Source organism: Cupressus sempervirens, chromosome 11, assembly GCF_028749045.1.
Source record: "Cupressus sempervirens isolate cs-2001-9-10 chromosome 11, ASM2874904v1, whole genome shotgun sequence".
Taxonomy (NCBI): domain Eukaryota; kingdom Viridiplantae; phylum Streptophyta; class Pinopsida; order Cupressales; family Cupressaceae; genus Cupressus; species Cupressus sempervirens.
Window position 1 is genome coordinate 208,528,116 of NC_143128.1, and position 11,670 is coordinate 208,539,785.

The window sequence follows — 11,670 nt, forward strand, 5'->3', positions numbered from 1 at the left end:
TTTTCTAGTAAATGGTCTTTCCCTTTCCTAGAACCAAATATTTCTCCTCCTAGACTAGAGGGAAAGAAAGAAAAATAAACAAATCATAATGCTATTGATAGGTGGGCTCCTCATGACCCATCCACTAACCCCGCTAATGTATGGGGTTATGATTATTGTGATCCTCCTCCTCAATTTGTAATTCTCTTGTAGCTTGAAGGCTTTATATATGTTCTTTTATTGAGTAGTTAAGTTTCTATCCTCTGGCCATTTGAGCTTCCATGGGGTGATCCTTGTATTCCTTGGACCCTTAATTTGTGAATGTAACTTTATTATTATATTAATAGATAGAGACTATTCATCAAATAAGAAAATACATTTTTTTCTACTCAGTAGATATATTGTTAAATTATAGGATAATCATAGAAAAAGATTTAAAAATTAATTTAAAATTATAAAAGATATTAAAAGGTATCCATAAATACAAATATTAGTGAACAAATTAAAACTACTTTTAATCTCTTCCTATAAATGGAAATTATAATCATTCGAAACTAGGTGCCTCAAATTTTTTATTTTATTTTTGTAATTGCATCTCTGATTTATAGAGTTATAAGTTTTACTACTCACTTTCATCTAATTGTATCAAGGTTCTTGAATTTTTCTACCTATCTCTAGATGTAGGTTTTGGGATGACTTTAAAATTTATGCTTACTTATCTTCTCTATGCATTTTCTAGTTATAAGCTGCTTGTATGCTGAAATTTTAGTCTTGTTAATTTAAGAGATGTAATTTTTTTCACCTTTGTCTCATTTTGTAATAAATGTAAATCTTAATCGTATCTTATTTTCATAAAGATATATGTATTTCTAAATTTTTCAAGTTTTTAAAATGCATGTTTTAGTTTGATATAGTTTATGAGTTCCAAGGTTATATTTGTTAAACATTATGCTTTTTGTCTATCTTTCCTAATTTTTTCCTACTTAAGTTTGAATGTTTATGTTCATCATTTTAGTCTAATGAATTATAAGCGTGTAACTTATCAATATTCAAATGAAAATGAAAATGAACTCACCAACAACAAGGAGAAAAATCAGAATCCTCAAATTAGTGTATATCACATGCTCATTTATTTTACTTAAGGTTTGTCTAGTTTTTGTGTTCTTCAATTTTTGTGTTCCCTGTTTTACTCTCACGTGAATCACACAGATCAGACTATTCTCCGGAAGACTATATTCATTTTGTCAGGATGAAAAATAGGCAGAACTTGGTGACAATGGAGATACAAATACAAACATATGTGTCTAATATTTTCAACTTAATCAAACGCCGCAGAATCATACAATATAATAGTTGTATTAATTCTTAGTGTTTTATAAACAATTGATATTTGTTCAATGTTACAATGATAAAAGTTCACTAGAAACACAAAAGTCAATGTCAAAGATTTTCAACTCAATCAAATCCAATAGAATCATATAGTGTCTTAGTTGTATTTTAGAGAGACAAATATTCTTAAGGATTTGAAAATAAATATGTTGGAACAATAATGAACTCACCCATTTCTAGGAGTAAGGTCAGTTTCATATTAATTATAAGGATGTACACAAGTATTTAAATATTATTCTAAATGAAAAAATACATAAGTATGGAATAACTATAAAACTATTTGATTATTTGATTATTTTAGCTTATGTGAAATTAGGTTCTATTTTATCTTTTAATTTTTAAAATTTATTAATTACACTTATGTAATATATTTTTAATAATTTTTAATATTGTCTAATATCTACACTTGTAACCCCCTTCTACACTTATGGTTCTAATGTATGCCTTCTCCTATTGATCATTTTTAATTTAGTTACTTTGTTTAATAGATTTAAATAAAGTTAAATTTAAATAATCTTAATGTAAAGGTGGACTATTAGAATAAAATAGTGTGATTACAACTTTATTGGATGAGTAAAAAAATTAAAAATTAGATCCAAAAATAAGTACTTATATATATCCTATAATATATATAGGAAAGCCAAAAGTTATCAAGGGTTTAATTTATAAAATATATTTTAGTTAATTATTAAATTAAAGTTTAGAAACCTCTTATCTCCCTATATATTATTGGTCCCTTCCCCCTTGTTGCCTCCCCTTATTTTAATTAATTAGAAATATTTTGTTATATTTTTGTCTCTTTATAATTATATATGTAACTATCCTCACAAACACTTTGTGAACATTGCAAATTTAAATATTATATGAAAAATGATATTAAACAATAAATAATAAGAAAAATGTAAAAAATATATTTTCCTCTAATTATCTGGTCATATATAATAGATGTCATAAAAATATCGATCACTTTGCTTTTTAGCTTATTCTACTTAACCCTTTTCATTAGTAAAAATACAATACAAGCAAATTTGAATAGAGTCATAAAAGAAATAAAAAAGACATTTCTAAAATTGACAATATAGAACTCTTCACTATTACTTATGCATACAAACAAAATTTAACAAATTTTAGTTTATATTAAAAAAACAGATCCAAAAGTTTTCAAGGGAAACCAATTTAACTTTGGCAACATTAATTTAGACAGTATAAATAAATCTGTTTATAACCATTTTCCTACAAATATAGACTATTATCAATTCATCTTGAACAAAACCGAGTTCCTTCACCAAACTTATTCCCTTACAAATTTGGACAGAAAAACAAAATAGGTGGAAGATATTTCCAAAACAATAATTTAAAAATCTCTCACAACCCAAAAATTTAGACAGTAATAGATAAAACTATTTAATACTTTTCCTAATAAATATGCCTCATTAATCCATCCTCCACTATATTACTTATTCCCTTCCCCAGGACTCAGTCCTCTCCCATCATACTTTTTCTACGCCTCATTTCCAACACCACCTTTTTGACATTTGAGTGATTATCAGGTGAAAATGTAGGGCTTGCAGCGGGCCTGTATTCTGGTAAAAGTCCACCAGTCTTGTATCTCACACCACATGCATTGCACAGTGTTTTAGGACCCAGTGGCCCACCTCTCCATTGTGGTGTTTTACTCACACCACAATGTGAGCATTTTTTTTCCGCACTCACCTCTTTTTTCTTCCCACACTTACCCATACTGAATTTCTTTGGGGACTGGTATTCTACTTGCTCATAAGCCAACCAATTTGATTTGCTCAAGCTTCCATCATTAGCAGAAATGATGGTAGACGACTCACTGCTATTCTCACTGCCATTAGTGGAAATAGGCTTAGAAGCCCAATTAAAAAATGTAGTTTTTGATCTCTTGCTTCTTGGCTTTCCTGGTATTGTCACTCTTGAACAAAGATTCATAGTGTTTTTCCCACTGTTGTCTGAGTCCGAACTGAGATCAGAAATAATGGCACTCTCAGAATTATTCTCTGGACCTTGTTCTTCCACTGTTTTACCTACTAAATCAGGAAAAGTTTCCTTTTTATCTTGTCCTTCAATGAACTCTTTCATCCAATCCATATTATAGTAATCGTCTACAGAGAAAAGATATCCCTCTTCTAACTGTTACATAAATACAGATAAAAACCCATGTCAGGAATTAGTTTAGATTTCTGAAACAATGTATTTAGGTTTAATCTAATGGACAATAAAATATAACCATTTCCTAGAATCTCATTATGTACTAACAGGAATACGCATGTCGCCTGAATGATTTCCTTCAATAACTCCTGCAATTTCCTCATCACTAATATCAAGCAGGTCATCAACACCGGCGAAGATATCATCCATGTTTTCAACTCTTGTGTACTTATTTGCATCCAAATCCTACTTGTCAGATGAAAGCCAAAATGTCAAACACTGTAAATGGCGTTAACAGTGCATTACAATAGAATAGATATGTCATGACAGTTTAAAACATAGTATATATATAACAATTCCAACCTAATTTAGCGTCAGACTAGCCAGTTTACTAGGTTCCCAACTATATATAAAATGTGAAAAAACTCAGGACGACATATCAATGGGGGTTTTTCTCAAACTGTTTGTTATAATTGTTACAGAAACCCTAATTTTCTTGTTCCCACTATTTCTAATGAATTGTTACTGAAACCCTAATTTTCATTCCACTTCAATTTATTGCCATTCCCAAGTGTAGCATTCAAATGCAACACTAGTATTACATTAACGAATCATTTTCAAGAAAACATTTCAAAGAATATCTGTTTGCAATATCAGAAAAAAGTTTAGAAAGGGCCATACCTGTGGCCGAGACATTTCTGCGCTGGATTATCAGAAAAAAATACAGGCTAAGATTTAGAAACAACTGTACTGGAAAGCTTCGGTGTATAAGATTCAAGCACCTACCTTTGTTCCTGTTAGGAAGGCATTCTCCAAGTTATATAGAGATGAGAGACGACCTAATTTTGGTGAAAGTTAGCGACATTGGAATGGTAAATGCAAAATTAAGGGTCAAATTTGTTGCGCGTCATCCCAATGCAATGGAATCCTACAATGTAACATTTTCATTCTACGAAGACAACGATGCTTTGGGTTTGCAAAACGAAGGAATTTTGTGCAATGCTGGAATGACGGTGAATTCACCGACAATACGTAGAAAAGTTCAATTGTGGCATGACTTCAATAGGGTCCTTCAATTTTTATGCTCTATATACTAGTTTATTTTACACATGTAGTTATTTAAATAAATAGTTTAAATATTTATTTATTCAATAAAATATACTTTTTTCAATTTTAACTTAAAAAAAAAATGTGTTTTATTGTTTTATATAAATAACAAATGATTGTTTCTTATTACGGTGTAAAATATTCTTTAAAGTTTAATTTTTAAATTTAGAATTCTTATGTTTATATCTTGAGTTGTAAATAAATTTAAAACTGTAAATTTTTTTGTATCTATTTTTTTTTTTAATGCTATTAAAATTATTTGAAAATTTAATGATCTAAATATTTATCCATTTCTAAAACACAAATATTTTCCTTCAACTTAATTATATTTCTTCACAATAATTTAGCTTTTTTAATAAGATTATTAAATTTAAGAATGCATGTACCTAAAATTGGTCAAAAGTAATAAAAAAATATAATAAATTGATCAAGTCAATTCAAAAAATTCAAAAGGTATAATTGTGTGATAAAATTTAGTCAATATAACTCAATAATTAATATGTAATCAATCAATTCTCATACATGATTAACCCAATAAAAAAATATTACATGTGACTAAGAAAATTAACTACTTTGATTTTGTTATAAGTCAAATATTTCCTCAGCCCATTAATTCCACTTATTCAAGTAAAGAACAAGGATTGCTCATGTATTTTCTATCAACACTATCCATTTTAAATGGATGTATTAATATTTTCAAGGTCTAGTGAGTAAGCAAGTAATTGCTAACTTTAAAAAAACTTTAACTTGATCTTATCATCAAATCATTTATTTAGCCATGCTTTTTAACTTGTGAAATTTAATCAGCTAAAAATAAATCAAAAGCATCCACATAGGTAACATAATAGCAAAAATAGGCAAGGGCCTACAAGGTATCTGTAAATTGTGAGCCTCTCATTAGGGAGGTCTTGGGTTTGAATCTACTCAAGATTAACACATGATAATAATAATTATTCTTCAAAATAATAAAAATTAATCTAGGCTTCAGCTAATTAGCTATCAGAAAAACATAATAACAAAATTATTTTTATCACTGGAACAAGCCCTGTTAAGATCCACTCAATTACATAAAGAAATTTCTCTAGCCCTATTAGGAGCATTACATTGTTTTTTTTTTATTTAGATGAAAATAGGTTTGGAAGGGGCTCTAAAAACCTTTACATCTTAAAGCATGAGATAGAAAGCATTAAAATCTATAGAAAAAACCAACAAAAAAACATGAAATAGGCATGTCACAGATAAAAGTTAGTCAAAAACTAGGACAACACGGAGACAATCAACAAGACTAGTACATGAAAAAAAGAAAAAGACACAATGAAACATAATAGAACTAAGTCAAACACTTGAGCATCTCGGATGCCTCTATTTCTAGCTTCTACATCTCCATAGCAGCCTTATTAAGTTCATTACCATCATTTTGTGAGGTAGATTTCTTCCACCCAACCTTCAAGTCCTTGGTAGAGTCTTTATCGTTAGCAACATGCACATTAGCCTTGTCCAAGGAAGAGTTATTTATCATGTTCAACAAGATTTTGACGTGCTCATTTTATGGTTTCATAATCTCAAAGCTTTGATCTGCAATGCTCTTTAAAGTGGCTTTAATTTTGTAAGTCCTTCCTTCTAAGACTAACATCCTTTCCTCCAAAACTTTGCAACCAATGTTAACCAACTCCATATCACCACCATCGATCTTGTTACCAATTTACATATTTCCCTCATCAACCATATTCTTATCAATACCAACCATATTTTTCATTTCTACTTTACCTTCCAAGGCTCCAATTTTTAAATGGACCTCCGTAAGATCATGGAAAATTATTTTATGACCCTACACTAATGCATGGTCACCTTCCTTGGAGCCAAAATGAAATCAACCCCTCTCTCCCTACTAGCATCACAAAGAATTAACATCGATCGGTCAATAACTTGTTCCATATTCACATCCCTCATTTCCATACTCTTAACCACCCAAATATTTTTTTCATATGGGACCCTAATTCTAAGGTCTTAAAAACATAGAGTTTGCATATACTCTATCTCAATAGATGAATCATCTTTAAGATCATCTTCTTTCAAGCTAGTATTATCATAAATAAGGGACATAATAGAAGAATTATCTTTAAGATCATCTTCTTTTAGGCCAGTGTTATCATAAATAAGGGACATATAGCCAAGAGGGATGAAGCCCCCACAATTGTGTCCTTCTATTTTGATATTTTATTAATTGGATCCTTCTTTTTCTTATTTATCTATGTCTCTAGATCATCACTATCTGTGTCCATCTCATCAACATCATCATTATACTCTTCATTAGTCAACACATGTCTCTTAGTCATTTTTCTTTTCTTTCCCATAATCATGGTAGGGGTATTTTTAGGAGTTTTTTTACTTATCTTCTTGATACTTTTATCCTCTTCATTTCCCATCTCTAACACCTCACTCAAGTAGGTGTTAGAATAGTCCTCATCACCAAAGGAGACAAGTCTTATATTTTCTCACCTGAGTTAGGGGAATTATTGATATGAAAACCAATAGGGTTAGCCCTAATGTGTTCATAAATAAAAACCATAAGGCCATCATGCAAATGGGAATTAGAAACCTCTGGAGAGAAAACACTTTGAATGCTAACATTTAGAGAAGTGAAAAAAAATAATGGGAATCATATTTTCCCATTATACTAGAACTGATTTTAAAGCACAAAATGGTAGGAAAACAAATGATCGAAAAATGACCATCCAATGTAATGTTTTATGTTAATTCTCTTGATATTATCATCCAAATTTTCTTCAAAGAAGTTTGATTGTAATAGGTCTTATGAGTTTTAAATAGAGAACCTTTCTCCTTTGCATTTTTAGGGAAGAGATTTACAACCTCCTCCACAACTTTCCTATCTCTTTAAAATTTATTTCCCACCACCAAAAGCACTATAACCTGCGAGATGAGATCCTCATTAATCATAATTTTCCTACCATGAAAGGCCCACTTCTCCTCATTCCAACATTTTTGCAAAATATTAGTACTTTTTACATATCCACCATGCTACCTCTCCATAAACAGTGTAACTCTACCCTCCCTCAAAATATCACACACCCTTTTATGCTCTTTCTATTTGTCACCTAAAACATGCTCTTTACAATGTCTTTAGACTCCCATTTTTCAAGCCCTAACCTTCCAAATGTCTTTCAACTTGATGATTCTACAACTCTAATTCAAAGAGGAAAAAAAACATATGAAAAATATGTTTGAATTATTTCCTAGAAACATTGACCTCTTTTTAAAAGATTCATAAAACATGTGGATAATAAGGGAAATAGTTTCTCCCAATGACCACAATCTTCCAGTATTGCTTCATAATCATCTAGACCCCTAAGTACTAAAGAAATCATTTTACAACATTCCTTTTTTATTAATATTATCATAATGAATATGCGACATCACTTCTGGCAGTAAGTTGGCCTTCCCTAGCAACATTGTATGTTGATTAGATCTTGTCATCATGTTAATTTACAAGTCAACCACAATGTTGTCTTCTCTAATGATTTCAGAAATATAAAAAAAATTCATGGCATTAAGGGTTTCCTTAGCTTTAATCATAATATTAGAAATATTCCATGAGGTATTAGTTAACCCATTTAGGCATCTCACTATGTTATTTGAATCTTCCTCGATTTGTGTTTTCATATCTCCCATTTCATTAACTAATTGAAATTCTTCAAGGGAGGCCATAGATTTTGTATAATGGTTAGTATTATGTCCAAATGGGATTACCAAAATGGTTCCTAACCACTTACATACACCCAGCCAGCCAAGGATTACCCTTGGATAACCTGGATAAAAACTAGCCTTAAGCTAATCGATACAAGGAAATAGCCATTTGCACTCCTTTGTGATAGTGACAATGAAATATTTAGGAAGAGAGCTCCATCTAGGAATTTAAGGTTAGATAAGGGATGAAGAAAAGTAATTATAGTTCTCAATAGCATTTTTACTTTTGGAGGAAACAACTTGAGGAGGACATCCTTTCTCCTTGAAAATTATGTTATGTTGCTCCTTCCATATACTCCAGAGAAGATGGAAAAGAGAGAAAGACCAAACTTTTTTAGCCTCTATAAAAAAGAAAGAGGGGAGAGACCACTAAAGAAGTTTATCTAAGATGGAGAGAGGGAAGACCAAGTCAAGAAAAAAATAATTGAAAAAGAAAGACCAAATTTCTCTAGTAAAATAGAAGTGCAAAAAGATGTGGTTACTAGTCTCCTCATCATTGCAATAGAGGATTAACCTATTTGGGCAGATAAAATACTCTCTTACATGATTTTTCCAACATATAATTTACATTTTTAAGAAGAATCCATAAAAAAATATTAACTTTAGGAAGTATTCGAAAATACCACATTTTTTCCCTTAAAGATGTGAGGGTCTTGAAACTAAAAACTTTGTCATAAGCTAAAGAAACCACCGATACACCTGAAGGAGTTGAAGTCAAGGATAACTCGTCCCTATTTTTGTGATACGTGATCACTAAATTTTGAGAATGGTCATCAAAGGCTCCAATTCAAGGGAAAAAATATGGATATTTACCCAATTTTACCTTGTGTGTTGTTAGCCCCAACTAATAATGTAATTGAGAATGTTATTATTGAATGTAAAAGAGTTATATTAGTTGTTATATTTCCATTGAATTCAAGCCTTGGTTATGTATTATGCTAATTTAATAGATTTCCATATTATTTGATTCATGGAGAGAATTTGAACAAAGTATGATGATGATAAAGTTGATATGTATTGGTATTCAATGGGCACTTGAATGAGTTAGGCCTTGACAATGTAATGTTGGTTTGATTTTTGTGCGACCATGTAAAGTCATAATGAAGCTCATGTATTTACCAAGCTACACCATTTACATTGAGTAAAAGAAGGAATATAGTACTTGGCGAGCTATTAATGTATTAACCAAGTTCCTAGAAGAGTAAACATGGAGTTATGTGTGGACCTAGTGATTTAAATATTAAATACTCATAGCATTACCCAATTGAAGTGGTAATGTTTATGAAGTATTAGATGGAAGAACACATTATGAAATATCAGATCTGAGTCTGACTTATAATGAAAATAAAGAATGTTCAAGAAGTTCAAAGGCTAAAGTCAAATCTTGTCACAAGATCTACAGCTAGAAAATGTAATGAAGATATGACATGAAGAAGATTAAGGAAAGATGAAGATGAGCACAAAGTTCAAGGAATTTCTATTTTTTGAGTTTCTAAATATAACTAATCTAAGTTCTATGATCATGACTATGTGGTACTATCTAGAAGGCTCAAGGTAACTATTTAAATAGACCATTGAGACCATTTTTAGTTGTTGGTCGAATGTTTATTAAGTGTGAATTATAATTGAAGTTGAAGGAGAGAGAAGGACATGTTGAACTGAGAAGAAAAGAGGAAGTAGATCAAGGAGATGAAAATAAAATTGAAAAGAGTGTGGATCAGCAAGATAGAAATTAAAAGGAATAAGACCAAGTGAAGCAAAGATCTGATGATGTAAGGTAGTGCTAAACATAAATAGGTCATTTGACTATTACATTGTTGCCATTAGAGTGGAGAAAATCTCTCAACTAAGTGGAATCTTTGGAAATATCAAGGAGTGATAAGCTCTAGATGATCTTTGTTTAAACTCCTCTAACTAGGTCACACTGATAATGTAGATGTAATCCTTTTACAAGGTTGGCTCCTAGCAAAGATCGCTTTAGAAGAATGAATTATTCTAGTTTCTAGTCCCAATTGCTTTTTTCCTTTACAAGGTTTCCATGTTAAAAACTTTGTGTTTAATTGTGCGATTGCTTATGTGTTGAAAATTTTATTTCATGTTTTATGTTTCATGCTGCAACTTTCTATAAGCTAGAAAATTATTGTGATACTTTGTATAAATGTAAATAGTGAGCCAACAATTTGAAGTAAAAGGATCACAAGTGAGAATTGAGATGTTGAATTTTGTTACCAAATCAGCATTGTAAAAGTTTATGAATTTTAATTTGGTATTGAATTATTTTTTAGGCTTGTGCGATAACTGGATATAATTGATTAACCACTCAACCCTTTCGATTTTATAACAACTAGTATCAAAGATGAATGCTTCAAGGAATTTTTTTAAAAGGGACTTGAGCTAAAGATCTGAAGGTCTCACATAAGAGAGAGACACCTAAGATAAACAAAAATTAATTATCCTCTCAATGAAAAATAGAATGAGGTTGCACTTATCTAGCATTGGAGATCATGCTCTAAACCAGCTAGACAATGCATATGTTTCTCTAGTTGGTCCTAGGAATGTGGGTTAAATAAATATGAAAATACAACACAACAAAATGATGATTAAAATGTCATCTTCCCTAAATATTTTGGAATTTGATGATCTATCAACAACTACATCGGTGCTAATGAGTTGTGGGACAAGTTGGAACTAGTACATAGTGGAGATGACAATGTATTGATAGCTAAGTCACAAATTTAGAGAGTAAAACATAATGGCATAGAAATAAAGGAAGGTGAGAATGTTGCACAATATGTTAAAAAAATCAAGGAAGTTGTGAGTGTTAGAAAGTAAAGTCTTCCAAGATAATTCATGAGGGTGGGGTGGTAGGGGGTGAATTAGTTATGCAATTAAAACAAATCTCAATTCTAAAACATATAGATAGTAGATGTAAAAAAAAATAGAAGGATAGGCATACACATTAACACTTGATATGTTAACTAGGGAAAGCCTTGATTACAGGGAAAACCATGGTGGGAATGATACCCACAACATGATATACTTATATAGCAATTCCTTATGAAATGATAAACCATATTAGGAGTCAATGAAATATATTTAGTATATATGAGTTCCTCTAAGGAGACTTTGAATCCATTTTAGGAAATTTCAACTCTATTAGGAGTGTTGCGCCAAGCATGTTACAAGTTGAAAGAAAGATGAAAGGAACCACTATCCAAATAGCTTCAGTAGTATCATCATTGAATAATATAAGTG

General features: G+C 30.6%; 1 protein-coding gene across 1 annotated transcript; it reads right to left on the reverse strand.

Moving 5' to 3' along the window:
- Nucleotides 1-2,844: 2,844 nt before the first annotated feature.
- LOC149528900 (GATA transcription factor 5-like) lies at nt 2,845-3,756 on the reverse strand. Its single transcript, XM_089808085.1, has 2 exons — nt 3,652-3,756; nt 2,845-3,525 (listed from the first exon to the last, which is right to left on the reverse strand). Exons 1-2 carry the CDS (start codon nt 3,751-3,753, stop codon nt 2,845-2,847), a joined length of 783 nt encoding a protein of 260 aa, XP_089664211.1. The 5' UTR covers nt 3,754-3,756.
- Between the last annotated feature and the right edge of the window lie 7,914 nt (nt 3,757-11,670).

Coding starts and splice junctions, on each gene's coding strand:
- LOC149528900 (XM_089808085.1), bottom strand. CDS start 3,753: ATGGATGATATCTTCGCCGGTGTTGATGACCTGCTTGATATTAGTGAT. Junction 3,526..3,651: donor CAGGCGACATGCGTATTCCT/GTTAGTACATAA, acceptor TTTATGTAACAG/TTAGAAGAGGGATATCTTTT.